At 46.3% G+C, this 19,452-nt stretch overlaps 1 protein-coding gene across 1 annotated transcript in view; it reads right to left on the bottom strand.

Annotated features, from left to right (window-relative positions):
* The window catches only part of COPG1 (COPI coat complex subunit gamma 1), a 47,853-nt gene that overhangs the window by 25,367 nt on the left and 3,034 nt on the right, over positions 1-19,452 (bottom strand). The window contains exon 2 of the mRNA XM_063941157.1: positions 408-460. Coding sequence (XP_063797227.1) covers positions 408-460 — 53 coding nt within the window. The remainder of the gene's footprint in view (positions 1-407; positions 461-19,452) is intronic.

Below are 19,452 nucleotides of genomic sequence, written 5' to 3'. Positions count from 1 at the left end.
GGGCCTTATTCATCAGTATAAGGCCGACCCATAGCGACACGCATGTTGGGGCCTTATTCATCAGTATAAGCCTGAACCATAGCGACACGCATGTTGGGGCCTTATTCATCAGTATAAGGCCGACCCATAGCGACACGCATGTTGGGGCCTTATTCATCAGTTTAAGGCCGACCCATAGCGACACGCATGTTGGGGCCTTATTCATCAGTATAAGGCCGACCCATAGCGACACGCATGTTGGGGCCTTATTCATCAGTATAAGCCTGAACCATAGCGACACGCATGTTGGGGCCTTATTCTTCAGTATAAGACCAACCCACATAGTTGCTGCCTCCGCTGAGTGTAGGTAGCAGTTACACTTAGCATTTCTTGCTCTGTCAAAGTCCAGATAGGACAGAAGTATTTACCTCCTGGAGAACCGCACTTTTCTCTAGGTGCTGGAACGGGTTGGAGCCACCTCCTGAAAATACAAAAACAAAGATGATTAACTCACCTGATATTCCTCATTCTGTATATTCCTGTACAATTCACATAGTCGCACAGGCCGGTCCGTTCCCATTGGGCATTCTCAAAATACAACAAAATAGGGCACAGCCAGCAGCAAACACAGGATTTCTAGAGGGGGGTCCAAAATGCAATCCACCATCTCCCACTCTGCAGAACATTGGAACAAGTCTTTTTATACACTGTATGGAATATAGTATTACAATTTAACACTATAGGTGGTCTGTGTGTAGGCTGCATCAAACATATTTACCTAATATAAATAAGATAAGTGGTCAGGAAAAGGTTAAACATACCTTAATAAATAACAGTACTGCACTTTCTAAGCTCACATTCTCCCACCTCATGGTAAGGCATCTGTCTCTACTTTCTGATAGCTACTCTCTGGTCCAGTGCACTGATGAGAGGACTCAGATCCACACATACAGCAAACTTGGTAGAAGAAGCTGCTACGGCATGTTGTGGCGGCAGCTCTAATAATCATATTATATACGGAACCACTGCTATTGTCATAATTTGAGACACTTACCAAGAGGAGGGGGGTTTCCAGGCAACTGGAAACCCCCTCTGCGTTTGCTTTTGACAGCCAACTATGCTGGTCACTGATCTGTTTATATTGCTGTGGATAGTTAAGAGTTCAGCCGTTACTATGCTGCGGGCTAGCATTTATTACCAACACCTCTCTAATGTAAGTCAGACCTCACGAATAGGTCAGTGTGTGGCTCATCAGTGTCACTGGTTTCCAGCAAACAGATAGGCTGTAAGCTGGCTCTGCCACCAAATATCTGTTTGGTAAAGAAATTAGATTGTAAGCTCCACTGCGGCAGGGAATGAAGTGAATGAATGCATGTTCGCTGTACGTAGCGGTGTAAAATGTTGGCACTAATTTAAAAAGTCAGCACGCCAACTACTGTTAAAATAAGAATTTACTTACCGATAATTCTATTTCTCGTAGTCCGTAGTGGATGCTGGGGACTCCGTCAGGACCATGGGGATTAGCGGCTCCGCAGGAGACAGGGCACAAAAGTAAAAGCTTTAGGACTAGGTGGTGTGCACTGGCTCCTCCCCCTATGACCCTCCTCCAAGCCTCAGTTAGGATACTGTGCCCGGACGAGCGTACACAATAAGGAAAGATTTTGAATCCCGGGTAAGACTCATACCAGCCACACCAATCACACTGTACAACTTGTGATCTGAACCCAGTTAACAGCATGATAACAGAGGAGCCTCTGAAAAGATGGCTCACAACAATAATAACCCGATTTTTGTAACATGTCAAAGTCAGAAAAATGTCTCAATGCACGTTGCCATATTTGCACCGCACACTGGTCCGTGCTGCGCATGCGTACGCTCTCCCGTGGAAGCGCATACCCGCAATCGCGTGCACTCGCACGCGCAGTATGCGCATTTACGGTAGAGTTTATGTGATCGTAGCGTGCGACTCATTAGTTACAAATGTTCACAATTAATGTAGTTTATAGATCATGATCCCTTTGATAGTTTCTGTAAGTTTGGTTAAAGTACAATGTCCCAGAGCTGAGGAATCCCTCTTTGCATCGTACGAAGGGTCTAACAGGAATCATACTGCAGTGTTTGGTACCCATCGGAAGAGTATTTAATTAGCAATATTCCGGTGTTGGTTTGGAGCGTATTAATCGCTCGTGCGAATAGTTATGGACATAAGAAGTTTATGTCCATTTCTATGATTTACACATACTCAGGTATGCGGCGGGAAACCCAGTTTCCCACCCACCTGAGCTGTTGGAAATCGTCACAGCCCACCTGTATGAATCACCCTATGACCTTTTGTTATGATGCAGGGCCGAATTCCTTCGGCCAATGGACAATGGGATTGTAGGACCAGGAGATTGCATTGTGTGTGGAGCATAAATAGGCAGGCCGACCACATCCAGCTCTCACTCTCTCATCAACGGTTATCTGCTGATAATCGGGAGCTGGATATCGAGGCGCTGGCGATCATACCCTTTGTGCGTAAGTTCTCTCCATAATCATTGTCTTTCTGCGAGCCAATCTCTCTCTCTCTCTCTCTCTCTATCTCTCTCTCTCCTCTTTTCTCTTAAATACCTTATAGTATTATAGTATTGTATTGTATTTCATTTAGGTCAGCGTAGCATTGTCTTATTGTATTTATTGTTTAGTTCTGTGGTTAGGAGGTCTCTGTTATATTGTAGCGTATCATATGTACTGTTATCCCCTTTTACAAGTATATTAGATATAATACAGTTAATAGGCTTTGGAAACCTAAGCCAGTATCAGTGTATTTACTATAGTGTTAAGTGTTCACTTGAGCGTCGGTGACGCTCAATCAGCTTTGTAGTTAGTCAGGTTACACAAGGTTGCATTTACACCCTGTACTCACATTAAGGTATTCTGTGTGTTTCATCGGTATAAGGTTTAACATAAAGGTATAGTGTTGTGAGCGTCTGCATCGCTGGTGACCTCCTCGTGGTCTCTAGCGTACGCTACGTTACAGCGGATCTTTCCCCTAGACATAACCAATAACGTGTCCTGTGATCCCTGGGCCGTGAGCGAACGTGACGCCTGAGCGTCTCGCCTACGGCTGAGCGATCGTTACGCAACTAGCGTACCATTACGGTACTTCTTAAGTAAACAGCGTACAGTGTTCTTAGCTTCATAAAGGGTTGTTTATACGACAAAGGAATTTAGCATTGTCAATTGCGGGCTCGTCCGGTCCTTTTCACATCTGCACTAGGTAGATCAGCAGACATTATCCCCCAGCAAAAGGGTGGGAGGTTGTCTCGCAGTTGCTGACGGGATAAGCGTCTGCTTCGCTTAGATAAAGAGTGCTGAAGGAACCCGGTAACCGGAAGTAAGAACAAAACGCTTGTGTCTTTTTAAAACTGTTTATTTTTCTTTTGTCTTGCGTACGCATACATACCTGCATTTCTTTTCACTTGTGTATTTCATTTTTTCGTATATCACTATTCCTGTTTGCCAAATTTTATAGTTGATAGAAAGTGCTAAAAAGAGATTTGCTGTTATTTAATAGTAGAGGTGATAGTTAAAGTATAGAACAAACACACGGTTTGTCTGAGATACAAGGCAGTCAGTGTGGATTGCGGTAGATGATCAGGGATCATTTACATTGATAAAAATATATTGTGTTACGGTGGATCCTTTGCATTGCGTACACGTGTCGCTAACAAAGACTAGCGTACGCAATCCAAAGGCAGACGCACGCAGCGTTCATTACGCAACGTAGCGTCCGGTTACGCTCACGTAGCTCAAGTCACGAAAAAGTTGAATTAGCGCAAAGCGATAATTAGCGCAAGGCGATAATTAACGCACAGCGGTAGATAACGCGAAGCGGTAAATAACGCAAATCTGTTTTTAGAAAATCTGAAATTTAGTTTAACAGATCCTGCTCCTAATTGGTAACACTCTTGGCCCGAAGACAATTTCTGCGCAGAAATAGATATAGAAACAAAGTGTACATGTGTTGAGTGAGTGTGTTTTGTATACAAAAGTTTATATAACTTTAAGGTGGAACCAAAAGGAAAGCCGGGTACTCGTCAAGGGACATACGTGTAAGTGACATATACGGTGGCCAGGGAGGCATCCCTGGTTAAATAATATTTGAGCATTAGAGTATAGCGGACCATAAGGTAAAGGTAACAAGACCAGGAGGTCATAAGGTAACAAGACCAGGAGGTCATAAGGTAAAAAGGTCCGCTATAAAAGTCCAGTGGCACAACGCCTGGGGTGTTGGTGCAGAACCCATATAGGCCATAAGCTCTTGCTGAAGGAATCGCGGCCGGAAACATCGATTCCATTGATCTTTCAGTACATGACAAGTAGTGCTCGTGTACTGAACGATTGGACCGCACGTAATTGTGTGCAGTAGTTAGTGATCTGACCTAATACCATTAGAGTAAAGTGGTCACAAACGCTATTTGTACATTCTGACGTGATTTGTGTAATTTTTTATTTTTTCGGGAAGAGAAGTTCGCTGGTCACTCAGGAACTATCTAACAACCCCACCTTTACTGGAAAGAGTAAGTGTCCTGCGGGTAACCCTCATATGTTCCAGTAAACTGAAGGTTCCATAGGGGCCCTGTATCGAGTACGCCAGCACCACGTCGGTGTGATCAGGTCGAGGTGGGCGAGTGAGTGGGGTACTCGGTAAACCGCCACCGCCGGCCTACTGTGGAGTAATTTGGTTGTCTGAAAAGGCTTGCTGAAAACCTTGATACAGAGATCCAAGGAGGACTAAGCAACACCTGCAGACTATGGGGGCCAGTTGCTCAGGTAGGGGGCGATCAACCCTGGTTCAGGTTGATTCTGTGAACCGACCAGTTGGGTCGGCACGATATGTAATGTGTGAAAAATATGGAATTCACACCGAATCTTTATGTGATGAATGGGAGAGAATGACTGTACAAGACAGGGACAAATTCCCAAGAATAGGTAGCTTCAGTCCAGAAGTGTTACAAAATTTAAGGAGGAGGATATGTCTCGTAAAATCAGCAAAGAGACGAATTCAGCATCATGATTATTTACAGTTATGGCACCAGGAAGGTGAGATACAGAGAGGTTTGGCTCTGGCGACAGGATCTGGGGCAGTCAGGAAGTTGATTGCCACAGCTCCTCCCCCACCATACATTGCAGGAGAAAAGTTGATTGCGGAGAGAAACGCACTGGGTTGTAAAACACAAACTCTTAGTAACACTGTAAATGTTAATGATGTTAACCAAATAACTCATGCAAGTATTAACCCGTGCAAGATGTACCCTGTTTTGAACCTTCCTCAGGAGTGTGATCAAGAAGACGATTCAGCAACAATTTCAGCTCTCTCTCTTGCAGCCACCATAGCAGAGACCACAGTAGGCACAGCGACACCCACGAGATTAGTGAAAGCCCCTAGCGGAGGGATAGGTGAGGTCGTGTCAACGGGTAAGTACGGCACCATGCACTACACTGAAACAATTGTACCACAACAAGCTGTAGAATCTACACAGGAAGAGGCTGTTAGAATTGCTCCTGTAAGGGTAATAGCAGTCCCCAATGGAAAAACAGATGTCTCTGGAGCCACTCCCATAAGGAACATTGCCATGTACACTCCATTTTCCAGAATGGAATTAAGAACAATAGTGTCCGAATTTCCTGACCCCAGGAAGGATTTAGTTGCTAGCCAAAAATACATCAGGGATTTAGGTAACACGGTAGAACCCAACAACAAGGATTGGCAGATACTGCTAAGAGCTTGTTTACCTTCCAATGTTGATGCAACTCAGTTTTTAGCTGATTGTGCATTGGATAAAGATGTACCGCTTACAGACGTGTACAACAAGGATAATGTAAAAAGGATAAATTTACAGCTAAAAGAGTATTTCCCAGCCGTTGTTAAATGGAATAAAATATTTTCCATTAAGCAAAAGGAGTCCGAAACGGCAACAGAATATTTTCACCGGGCACTATTAGAAATGGCAAAGTACACTGGTATAGAAGACATTAAGACCAACCCAAACCATCGAGAAGTAGCAGTATCTGTACTGATGGATGGTTTGAAAGAAACATTAAAAGCTAGGGTACAGACCACGCAGCCATGTTGGCGAGGTCTGTCAGTGTCCACCTTGAGAGAGGCTGCTATTGATCACGACAGAAACATCACTAGGCACAGGGAATCGCAAAGTGATAAGTTGATGTCCGTAAGTATACAGGCGCTGACCACAAGGCAGCCTGCGTATGTACCACCGAATCCTGTGGGTAAGGCAAGTGTAATAACATGTTTTTCTTGTAACAGACCGGGACACTTTGCACGAGAATGTAGAACAAAGAATGTACAAAGATCTTTTCAGCCCCCTAGACAACAACACAACACACGACATTGGGAGCAGGGTCCACAGAGGCGGAGTTTTGAGCCACATACAGGGGAAACAAAAAGATATCCCCCGAACAGAGATTGGCATGCCTCTGGTAGTTCCCAGCTAACTCCCTCACAAGTAGTTGCTGCCAGCGGGATTCAGGGAGGTCAGCATACCCAATAGGGGTGTGGCCATACCTGTAATCTGCAGCCAGTTAAGTTGATTGCTAGTCTTGGAAACGAACCAGAAATTGCAATCAATGTAGCTGGTAAAACTTTAAACTTTCTTGTAGACACAGGGGCGGCCAAGTCAGTGATAAATTCGACAGTGGGCATGAGAACCACTGGTAGGACAATTCCAGCCATGGGAGTAACAGGAGTAGTCCAGCACTACCCTGTTAGCAAACCAGCCGAGATTACAATAGGGCCTTTGCATACCAAGCATTCCTTTTTGCTGGCTGCATCTGCACCAACTAATCTCCTGGGAAGAGACTTACTATGTAAAATGGGTTGCGTCATTTATTGTACTCCTGAAGGTGTATTCTTGGACATCCCTGAGAATCACGCTCAGGAAGTACGAGACATGTTAGACTCCCCATCAAAATTAATGTCACACACCATTATGACAAATAGGAACCCATCCCAGGTAGAAGAGATGACATCTCAGATACCAGAGTCGCTTTGGACAAAAGATGGACAGGACACTGGATTAATGGCAAACGTAGCTCCAGTAGTTGTGCAAGTAAAAGATGGTAGGATAGCTCCAAAAATCCCACAGTATCCTCTGAAGCCAGAGGTGGAGTTAGGAGTTTTTCCCGTAATAGAGCGCTTGCTACAACAGGGCATTCTAGTAAGAACGTCCAGCACCGCAAATAGTCCCATCTTCCCTGTTAAAAAGAGTGGGGGGAGGGGTTACAGGCTAGTGCAGGATCTAAGGGGGATTAACAAAATAGTTGAGAGTCAGTTCCCCGTAGTGCCTAATCCAGCTGTCATCCTAATGCAAATTCCTCCCACTGCCAAATTTTTCACTGTTATTGACCTCTGCTCCGCTTTCTTTTCGGTACCTCTGCACCCTGACAGCCAATATTTGTTTGCATTCACATACAGAGGAGTCCAATACACGTGGACTCGGTTACCCCAAGGTTTCATAGATAGTCCAAGTATATTTTCTCAGGCTTTGCATGATTGTTTACAGTCTTTCCAACCAGACAGTGGATCAGTATTGATACAGTACGTGGATGATTTACTGCTGTGTTCAGATTCACTGGAAGCTTCCCTGAAGGATACGAAACAGCTCCTGTTTCATCTTTCAGACACAGGTCACAAGGTCTCCAAAGACAAGTTGCAATTATGCCAAGCTAAGGTAAAATACTTGGGACACTGTCTAACACAAGGACTGAGACACCTGACCGCTGATAGAATCCAAGCCATTAGAGACATGACACTGCCACAAACCCAGCAACAGATCAGGACGTTTTTAGGAATGTGTGGGTATTGCCGTAATTGGATCCCAGGGTTTTCCATATTGGCGCTACCTTTGCAGGAAATGGTCTCCTCAAACAAACCTGATCGGATTTCGCATACAGACGAATCCGAAACAGCATTTGAGAGACTCAAACAGTGCCTAACGCAGGCACCAGCACTAGGTATGCCAGACTATGGGAAACCCTTTGAACTATACGGAACAGAAAGTGCTGGGTGCGCAGCAGGTGTACTAACACAAAAACACGGTGATGCCAGCAGGCCAGTTGCATACTACAGCGCTCAGCTAGATACGGTAGCGCGGTCCCTCCCCACATGCTTGCGTAGCGTTGCAGCGATAGCATTGCTAGTGACAAAAAGCGAAGATGTCGTGCTAGGCCACAACCTCACAATCCATACACCGCATGCGGTATCTGCCTTATTGAATTCTGCCCAAACCAGACACGTCTCATCAGCAAGGTTTACAAGATGGGAATTGGCATTAATGGCCCCCGTAAACATCACCATAAGGAGATGCAGTGCATTAAACCCTGCAACATTTCTCCCAGGTGTGCCTGGTCAGACACAAAGGGTGGGAGGTGAGAGTGATGGGGAAGGAGGATTTAATGCAAAGGAAGATACACATGATTGTATGGAATATTTGACCCAAAATTTTACCGCAAGGCCTGACATCAGTGACAATCCACTAGAAGATGCAGAACTCACGTTCTACACGGACGGTAGTTGTCACAGACAGTCAGACTCGGGAGACTTATGTACTGGATACGCAGTCGTAGATGACCAAGACACCATAGAAGCGGAACCACTAGGCCCACCTCACTCAGCCCAGGTTGCTGAACTGGTCGCCCTAACCAGAGCATGTGAATTGGCTAAGGGAAAGTCAGCCAATATCTACACCGATTCCAGATACGCGTTCGGGGTAGTCCATGATTTCGGAGCCCTATGGCGACTCAGAAATTTCATGACGGCAGCTGGTACACCGATAGCGCATGCAGCTCATATAAAAAGGCTTCTAACAGCGATACAGGAACCCGACAGAGTGGCTGTTATCAAATGTAAAGCACATACATATAGCCAAGACCCAGTATCCCTTGGTAACAGCCGAGCAGACGAAGCTGCAAAGCTTGCAGCTGCTACCCCCATACGGACAGACACCACACAACTGATGGTATTTAATACCATCAACACACGAAAGTTGTGTGAAATGCAGAATTTGTGTTCCACACAGGAAAGAGCAGTCTGGAGGGCAAAGGGATATGGCCAGGAGTCCTCAGGGCTCTGGACGGATGGACATGGTAAACCAGTGGCCCCCAGGGCATACCTTCCATGTCTGGCTGAAGCAGCTCACGGGCTGACTCATCTAGGCAAGGAGGGGATGTGCAAATTGGTAAGAGCATACTGGTGCGCCCCAGGATTCTCCTCTCATGCGAGTAAAAGAGCAATGTCATGCCTTACCTGTCTGAGAAAGAATATTGGAAAGGCAATACCTACAGAACCATCCCATATCCCACCTGCCGGCGGCCCTTTCCAAGTAATACAAATTGACTTCATTCAATTGCCCCCATGTAGAAATTTAAAGTATGTACTTGTCTGTATAGATGTTTTCTCAAATTGGGTCGAAGCTTTTCCAGCAGCTACAAATACCGCTATGTTTACAGCTAAGAAAATTGTGCAGGAATTTGTATGTAGATATGGTATCCCTAGAATCATTGAAAGCGATAGGGGTACCCATTTTACAGGTGATGTCTTCCAAGGAATGTGTAAGTTGATGGGAATTGATAGCAAGCTGCACACTCCGTACCGTCCACAGGCGAGTGCGAAGGTCGAAAGAGTGAACAGCACTATTAAAAATAAATTGAGTAAAGTAATGGCAGAGACAGGATTGACGTGGCCAGAAGCTTTACCCATTGTTTTGTATAGCATCAGAACCACTCCCAGGTCCCCTCTTAATCTGTCTCCTTTTGAAATCTTGTTTGGTCGACAACCGCATGTCATGATTAACCCTCAGGATGATTTGAAATGTAACAATGAAGTAACTGTAAAGTACTTGATTAATATGAGTAAGCAGTTGAGGAATCAAAATGATAATCTGAAGTTGGTGATTCCTGATTTACCAGATAGTAATTGTCATGACATTGAACCTGGGGATTATGTAATGATACGAAATTTTCTACGCTCAGGTTGTCTTATTGATAGATGGGAAGGACCATACCAGGTCTTATTGACTAGCACCACAGCATTGAAGGTTGCTGAGAGAGAGACTTGGGTCCATTCATCCCACTGCAAGAAGGTTGCTGATCCAGAGAAGTCCCGTGATAAGGAACAGACGGTAGAGGTTGTATCACTGGAGTGTCTGTTCCAGGAGGACTGAGGCGGCACCTGAGCCTTGAAGACCGGAAGCAGTTGTCGACTCCCCTCTCCCTTTTATTGTTTTTCTCCACTTCCCATCCCCTCTCCCTTAAAATTTCTGTTTCCCCCTTCTCAATCTTCTCCATTTCCTCCTCAAAGATGGACTTGCCCAAAGAGACTGTGATCCGGATTTTGATGTTGACCATGATGTTGACCAGAGCAGTCTATTCCGGCGAGAGTACCATAGAGGTCGAGAGAGGTTCTGGAATGGGTTCCGATTATGATGATGGAGGCGTAGTTTTCCAAGATCAACCAATCCAACAAGCAAAGGCGAGTATCAGAAAACGATCCGATAGAAGAAATTGTGATGGATTGTTAGCTGAGGAAAATTGTATCTGTAGGCTCTGTGATAATCTGGTTGAAGATGGATGCATAAAGAAATGCCAATCTAGTTTTAATATCCATATAGACCGGCATCCATTGAGTGACTATCACTCCTTAGTGGGTAACGTGTTAAACCAAACAGATTGTTGGGTATGCTCTCAAGTACCTCAGGGTCACAGTAAATCAGGGCTAGTACCATTTCCTTTAACGTTAGGGGAGGTACTTGAGCTAAGTGGTGGGAGACCGGTGGACCGGAGGTTTAACATCTCCAGCCCTCCTAGTTTGAAGCTCCACCAATACCATGTGGATAGGTCCCTCATATGTTTTAACATCTCCAATCCCAGAAAACCGGGAAATTGGGAAGTGTCATGGAGCAACCTTACCATGACCTTTTCACACAGAGCAGATAGAATGCCTACAGATACAGAGCTCGTACGCCACATAGCCAGTAGAGGAAAATCTTTCCGGTATCGATATACCTTAGGAAATAGGATTACTAAAGTTGGAGAGGTATCACCAGGATACTGTGCACATATCGTACAAACCGATACGTGCATTAGGCAGATGGAAGAATTAGGGTCAGGAGATTTCACCTGGAAGGTTTGTAACATGGTCATGTCCTTCTCCGTCCCATATGTTCTCCCCGATGATGCATATTTCATATGCGGGAGAAAGGCGTACAAGTGGCTTGCCCCAAACTCTGAAGGATTGTGTTATATTGGAAAAGTATTGCCTGAAGTGATGACTGTAACACATGACAAAATGAAGGACATACACCGTGGTGCCCAAGCTCCTTATACTCACACTCATTACGAACACCGAGTTAAAAGACAACTGTCAGAAAGGTTAGAGCATCCGGCCTCTGATCTTATCCATGAATCCACCGGGATTCAGGTTCTGGTAGCGTTAGATTTCACTCGTACCGCTCGAGGAGTGATGAATTATAGATACATTTCCGCACTCGCCAATTTGTTAGATAATATCACTGAAATGTATGATGACACGTTTAGATACACTGGAAGAGAACTTCAAGCTTACAAAACAGAACTAGTTCAGCATAGGATGGTTCTTAATTATCTTACAGCAGTAACAGGCGGATATTGTGTTACATTGGCAACACAGTACGGCATAAAGTGTTGCACGTATATCACAAATAGCACCGAGGATCCGGTAGAGGTCATAGACCAAAGGATGGACGATATTCTCCAACTAAAGTGGGAATTTCGTCGAAAACACAATCTCACCCTTGCTGCTGTAGGTAATGAGCTGACTGGTTGGGTGTCATGGTTGAACCCGCGAAATTGGTTCTCCGGTTTAGGAGATTGGGCTCAAGGAGTCATAATGGATGTTGGAAAGTTTCTACTATGTATCTTGGGTGTCGTTATATCGATTGGATTGATATTTAGATGCGGGCAGGCTTTAATGAGGTGCAAACAAAGTACAAAAGTGATGAGCTTGAGGAGTGAGGAAACTGTAATTAACCTGGATTTGATTTATGACCCAATGCTAGAAACCGTGACGTAATGATGTAATGAGTATACGGTCCGTCTTTCACCCATTTCTATGTTTTCCTCCGAGGTACAAAGACCCACGTAGACGAAGGATTTGATGAGCCAAGGGGCCGACAACGGAAAGATGGAAAGAAGAAGAGCAGACGACCTGATATACAAGATTTTGATGGACAATGCCATGGGTACCCCAGTTTCCCTAGGAACTTTAAAATCACGCTAGCCCAACATTTTTTTGTAAATCCATGGACGTTGTTTGCTTTACTCACGGTTTATGAGCAAAAGCACAAAGAAGAAGACTCCAATCAACCGACACCAATCAAGACCTCAATCGACGAATGTACATTTCCCTGACATAGAATACCATTGCATTTTCCATAAGTGTTCTCTATCTTCATCTCTACAACCCTCAGGTAATGACACACATAGACGATAGGGAATTCAGGCACAGATATCAGCAACCACATACCTCCCCCATTCATGTATCATCAACTAAAATGTGCATCCCCATTTTGTTACAACTACAGCCGAAATGAGCTCGGTAAAGTTTGACAGCCCATCCACAGACCTGTACCACAGGATAAGAAGGAATTCAAATGTATACTTCGCAATACCTCGAAGCTTGATTTACCACACGTACGGCACGATGATACATGACCCTCCAAACATGGACTCATACACACATGCTTCTGCTTTCTCACTAGGTCATACCCTCTTCACACCTTCTCCTCTCTCCTCCCCTACCCAACCATGGAAATCAATTAACCCCTGACTTACATTTTTCTCCTTAAATGTTTTGTGGCAGTTATTATTGACTGCCAAAGGGTGGACTGTCAAAGTCAGAAAAATGTCTCAATGCACGTTGCCATATTTGCACCGCACACTGGTCCGTGCTGCGCATGCGTACGCTCTCCCGTGGAAGCGCATACCCGCAATCGCGTGCACTCGCACGCGCAGTATGCGCATTTACGGTAGAGTTTATGTGATCGTAGCGTGCGACTCATTAGTTACAAATGTTCACAATTAATGTAGTTTATAGATCATGATCCCTTTGATAGTTTCTGTAAGTTTGGTTAAAGTACAATGTCCCAGAGCTGAGGAATCCCTCTTTGCATCGTACGAAGGGTCTAACAGGAATCATACTGCAGTGTTTGGTACCCATCGGAAGAGTATTTAATTAGCAATATTCCGGTGTTGGTTTGGAGCGTATTAATCGCTCGTGCGAATAGTTATGGACATAAGAAGTTTATGTCCATTTCTATGATTTACACATACTCAGGTATGCGGCGGGAAACCCAGTTTCCCACCCACCTGAGCTGTTGGAAATCGTCACAGCCCACCTGTATGAATCACCCTATGACCTTTTGTTATGATGCAGGGCCGAATTCCTTCGGCCAATGGACAATGGGATTGTAGGACCAGGAGATTGCATTGTGTGTGGAGCATAAATAGGCAGGCCGACCACATCCAGCTCTCACTCTCTCATCAACGGTTATCTGCTGATAATCGGGAGCTGGATATCGAGGCGCTGGCGATCATACCCTTTGTGCGTAAGTTCTCTCCATAATCATTGTCTTTCTGCGAGCCAATCTCTCTCTCTCTCTCTCTCTCTCTCTCTCCTCTTTTCTCTTAAATACCTTATAGTATTATAGTATTGTATTGTATTTCATTTAGGTCAGCGTAGCATTGTCTTATTGTATTTATTGTTTAGTTCTGTGGTTAGGAGGTCTCTGTTATATTGTAGCGTATCATATGTACTGTTATCCCCTTTTACAAGTATATTAGATATAATACAGTTAATAGGCTTTGGAAACCTAAGCCAGTATCAGTGTATTTACTATAGTGTTAAGTGTTCACTTGAGCGTCGGTGACGCTCAATCAGCTTTGTAGTTAGTCAGGTTACACAAGGTTGCATTTACACCCTGTACTCACATTAAGGTATTCTGTGTGTTTCATCGGTATAAGGTTTAACATAAAGGTATAGTGTTGTGAGCGTCTGCATCGCTGGTGACCTCCTCGTGGTCTCTAGCGTACGCTACGTTACAGCGGATCTTTCCCCTAGACATAACCAATAACGTGTCCTGTGATCCCTGGGCCGTGAGCGAACGTGACGCCTGAGCGTCTCGCCTACGGCTGAGCGATCGTTACGCAACTAGCGTACCATTACGGTACTTCTTAAGTAAACAGCGTACAGTGTTCTTAGCTTCATAAAGGGTTGTTTATACGACAAAGGAATTTAGCATTGTCAAACAATAACTATGTACAAGTATTGCAGACAATCCGCACTTGGGATGGGCGCCCAGCATCCACTACGGACTACGAGAAATAGAATTATCGGTAAGTAAATTCTTATTTTCTCTGACGTCCTAAGTGGATGCTGGGGACTCCGTCAGGACCATGGGGATTATACCAAAGCTCCCAAACGGGCGGGAGAGTGCGGATGACTCTGCAGCACCGAATGAGAGAACTCCAGGTCCTCCTCAGCCAGGGTATCAAATTTGTAGAATTTTGCAAACGTGTTTGCCCCTGACCAAGTAGCAGCTCGGCAAAGTTGTAAAGCCGAGACCCCTCGGGCAGCCGCCCAAGATGAGCCCACCTTCCTCGAATGGGCATTTACAGATTTTGGCTGTGGCAGGCCTGCCACAGAATGTGCAAGCTGAATTGTACTACAAATCCAACGAGCAATCGTCTGCTTAGAAGCAGGAGCACCCAGCTTGTTGGGTGCATACAGGATAAACAGCGAGTCAGTTTTCCTGACTCCAGCCGTCCTGGAATATATATTTTCAGGGCCCTGACAACGTCTAGCAACTTGGAGTCCTCCAAGTCCCTAGTAGCCGCAGGCACCACAATAGGTTGGTTCAGGTGAAACGCTGACACCACCTTAGGGAGAAACTGGGGACGAGTCCGCAGTTCTGCCCTGTCCGAATGGAAAATCAGATATGGGCTTTTGTGAGACAAAGCCGCCAATTCTGACACTCGCCTGGCCGAGGCCAGGGCCAACAGCATGGTCACTTTCCATGTGAGATATTTCAAATGCACAGATTTGAGCGGTTCAAACCAATGTGATTTGAGGAATCCCAGAACTACGTTGAGATCCCACAGTGCCACTGGAGGCACAAAAGGGGGTTGTATATGCAGTACTCCCTTGACGAATGTCTGGACTTCAGGAACTGAAGCCAATTCTTTCTGGAAGAAAATCGACAGGGCCGAAATTTGAACCTTAATAGACCCCAATTTGAGGCCCATAGACACTCCTGTTTGCAGGAAATGTAGGAATCGACCGAGTTGAAATTCCTCCGTGGGGGCCTTCCTGGCCTCACACCACGCAACATATTTTCGCCAAATGCGATGATAATGTTGTGCGGTCACCTCCTTCCTGGCTTTGACCAGGGTAGGTATGACCTCTTCCGGAATGCCTTTTTCCCTTAGGATCCGGCGTTCAACCGCCATGCCGTCAAACGCAGCCGCGGTAAGTCTTGGAACAGACAGGGTCCTTGCTGAAGCAAGTCCCTTCTTAACGGCAGAGGCCATGGGTCCTCTGTGAGCATCTCTTGAAGTTCCGGGTACCAAGTCCTCCTTGGCCAATCCGGAGCCACGAGTATAGTTCTTACTCCTCTCCGTCTTATAATTCTCAGTACCTTGGGTATGAGAGGAAGAGGAGGGAACACATACACTGACTGGTACACCCACGGTGTTACCAGAGCATCCACAGCTATTGCCTGAGGGTCCCTTGACCTGGCGCAATACCTGTCCAGTTTTTTGTTGAGGCGGGACGCCATCATGTCCACCTTTGGTTTTTCCCAATGGTTCACAATCATGTGGAAGACTTCCGTGTGAAGTCCCCACTCTCCCGGGTGGAGGTCGTGCCTGCTGAGGAAGTCTGCTTCCCAGTTGTCCACTCCCGGAATGAACACTGCTGACAGTGCTATCACATGATTTTCCGCCCAGCGAAGAATCCTTGCAGCTTCTGCCATTGCCCTCCTGCTTCTTGTGCCGCCCTGTCTGTTTACGTGGGCGACTGCCGTGATGTTGTCCGACTGGATCAGCACCGGCTGATTTTGAAGCAGAGGTCTTGCTAGGCATAGAGCATTGTAAATTGCCCTTAGATCCAGTATATTTATGTGGAGAGAAGTCTCTAGACTTGACCACGTTCCCTGGAAATTTCTTCCCTGTGTGACTGCTCCCCAGCCTCTCAGGCTGGCATCCGTGGTCACCAGGATCCAATCCTGAATGCCGAATCTGCGGCCCTCTAGTAGATGAGCACTCTGCAGCCACCACAGAAGAGACACCCTTGTCCTCGGAGACAGGGTTATCCGCTGATGCATCTGAAGATGCGATCCGGACCATTTGTCCAGCAGATCCCACTGAAAAGTTCTTGCGTGAAATCTGCCAAATGGAATCGCTTCGTAAGAAGCCACCATTTTTCCCAGGACCCTTTTCCTGGTTTTAGGAGGTTCCTGACTAGCTCGGATAACTCCCTGGCTTTCTCCTCCGGGAGAAACACCTTTTCTGGACTGTGTCCAGAATCATCCCTAGGAACAGCAGACGTGTCGTCGGGATCAGCTGCGATTTTGGAATATTTAGAATCCACCCGTGCTGTTGTAGCAGTACCCGAGATAGTGCTACTCCGACCTCCAACTGTTCCCTGGACTTTGCCCTTATCAGGAGATCGTCCAAGTAAGGGATAATTAAGACGCCTTTTCTTCGAAGAAGAATCATCATTTCGGCCATTACCTTGGTAAAGACCCGGGGTGCCGTGGACAATCCAAACGGCAGCGTCTGAAACTGATAATGACAGTTCTGTACTACGAACCTGAGGTACCCTTGGTGAGAAGGGCAAATTGGGACATGAAGGTAAGCATCCTTGATGTCCAGGGACACCATATAGTCCCCTTCTTCCAGGTTCGCTATCACTGCTCTGAGTGACTCCATCTTGAATTTGAACCTTTGTATGTAAGTGTTCAAAGATTTCAGATTTAGAATAGGTCTCACCGAGCCGTCTGGCTTCGGTACCACAAATAGTGTGGAATAATACCCCTTTCCCTGTTGTAGGAGGGGTACTTTGATTATCACCTGCTGGGAATACAGCTTGTGAATTGCTTTCAATACTGCCTCCCTGTCGGAGGGAGACGTTGGTAAAGCAGACTTCCGGAACCTGCGAGGGGGAGACGTCTCGAATTCCAATCTGTACCCCTGGGATACTACCTGTAGGATCCAGGGGTCCACTTGCGAGTGAGCCCACTGCGCGCTGAAACTCTTGAGACGACCCCCCACCGCACCTGAGTCCGCTTGTAAGGCCCCAGCGTCATGCTGAGGACTTGGCAGAAGCGGTGGAGGGCTTCTGTTCCTGGGAAGAGGCTGTCTGCTGCAGTCTTTTTCCCTTTCCTCTACCCCGGGGCAGATATGACTGGCCTTTTGCCCGCTTGCCCTTATGGGGACGAAAGGACTGAGGCTGAAAAGACGGTGTCTTTTTCTGCTGAGAGGTGAGTTGGGGTAAAAAGGTGGATTTTCCAGCTGTTGCCGTGGCCACCAGGTCCGAAAGACCGACCCCAAATAACTCCTCCCCTTTATACGGCAATACTTCCATGTGCCGTTTGGAATCCGCATCACCTGACCACTGTCGTGTCCATAAACATCTTCTGGCAGAAATGGACATCGCACTTACTCTTGATGCCAGGGTGCAAATATCCCTCTGTGCATCACGCATATATAGAAACGCATCTTTTAAACGCTCTAACGTCAATAAAATACTGTCCCTGTCAAGGGTATCAATATTTTCAGTCAGGGACTCCGACCACGCCACCCCAGCGCTGCACATCCAGGCTGAGGCAATCGCTGGTCGCAGTATAACACCAGTATGTGTGTATATACTTTTTAGGACATTTTCCAGCTTCCTATCAACTGGCTCCTTGAGGGCGGCCGTATCAGGAGACGGTAACGCCACTTGTTTTGATAAGCGTGTGAGTGCCTTATCCACCCTAGGGGGTGTTTCCCAACGCGCCCTAACTTCTGGCGGGAAAGGGTATAATGCCAATAATTTCTTAGATATCAGCAATTTTTTATCGGGGGAGACCCACGCATCATCACACACTTCATTTAATTCTTCTGATTCAGGAAAAACTACGGGTAGTTTTTTCACACCCCACATAATACCCTTTTTTGTGGTACTTGTAGTATCAGAAATATGCAAAGCCTCCTTCATTGCCGTGATCATGTAACGTGTGGCCCTACTGGAAAATACGTTTGTTTCTTCACCGTCGACACTGGAGTCAGTGTCCGTGTCTGTGTCGACCGACTGAGGTAATGGGCGCTTTAGAGCCCCTGACGGTGTTTGAGACGCCTGGACAGGCACTAACTGACTTGCCGGCTGTCTCATGTCGTCAACAGTTTTTTGTAAAGTGCTGACACTATCACGTAATTCCTTAAATAAGACCATCCAGTCAGGTGTCGACTCCCTAGGGGGTGACATCACTAATACAGGCAATTGCTCCGCCTCCACACCATTTTCCTCCTCATACATGTCGACACACGCGTACCGACACACAGCACACACACAGGGAATGCTCTGATAGAGGACAGGACCCCACTAGCCCTTTGGGGAGACAGAGGGAGAGTTTGCCAGCACACACCAGAGCGCTATATATGTATAGGGACAACCTTATAAATAAGTGTTTCTCCCTTATAGCTGCTATATATGTTTTTATATGCCAAATTAGTGCCCCCCCCTCTCTTTTTTACCCTGTTTCTGTAGTGCAGGACTGCAGGGGAGAGTCAGGGAGACGTCCTTCCAGCGGAGCTGTGAGGGAAAATGGCGCTTGTGTGCTGAGGAGATAGGCTCCGCCCCCTTCACGGCGGCCTTTCTCCCGCTTTTTATGAGGTAAAATGGCAGGGGTTAAATACATCCATATAGCCCAGGAGCTATATGTGATGTATTTTTTACCATAAATAGTGTTTTCATTGCGTCTCAGGGCGCCCCCCCCCCCAGCGCCCTGCACCCTCAGTGACCGGAGTGTGAAGTGTGCTGAGAGCAATGGCGCACAGCTGCAGTGCTGTGCGCTACCTTTCTTGAAGATAAGATGCCTTCTGACGCCGATTTCTGGACCTCTTCACTCTTCTGGCTCTGTAAGGGGGCCGGCGGCGCGGCTCCGGGACCCATCCATGGCTGGGCCTGTGATCGTCCCTCTGGAGCTAATGTCCAGTAGCCAAGAAGCCCAATCCACTCTGCACGCAGGTGAGTTCGCTTCTTCTCCCCTTAGTCCCTCGATGCAGTGAGCCTGTTGCCAGCAGGACTCACTGAAAATAAAAAAACTTAAGTCTATACTTTTATTCTAAGCAGCTCAGGAGAGCTACCTAGATTGCACCCTTCTCGGCCGGGCACAA

Source organism: Pseudophryne corroboree, chromosome 9, assembly GCF_028390025.1.
Source record: "Pseudophryne corroboree isolate aPseCor3 chromosome 9, aPseCor3.hap2, whole genome shotgun sequence".
NCBI lineage: Eukaryota > Metazoa > Chordata > Amphibia > Anura > Myobatrachidae > Pseudophryne > Pseudophryne corroboree.
This window is presented reverse-complemented; position numbering and strand designations above follow the sequence as displayed.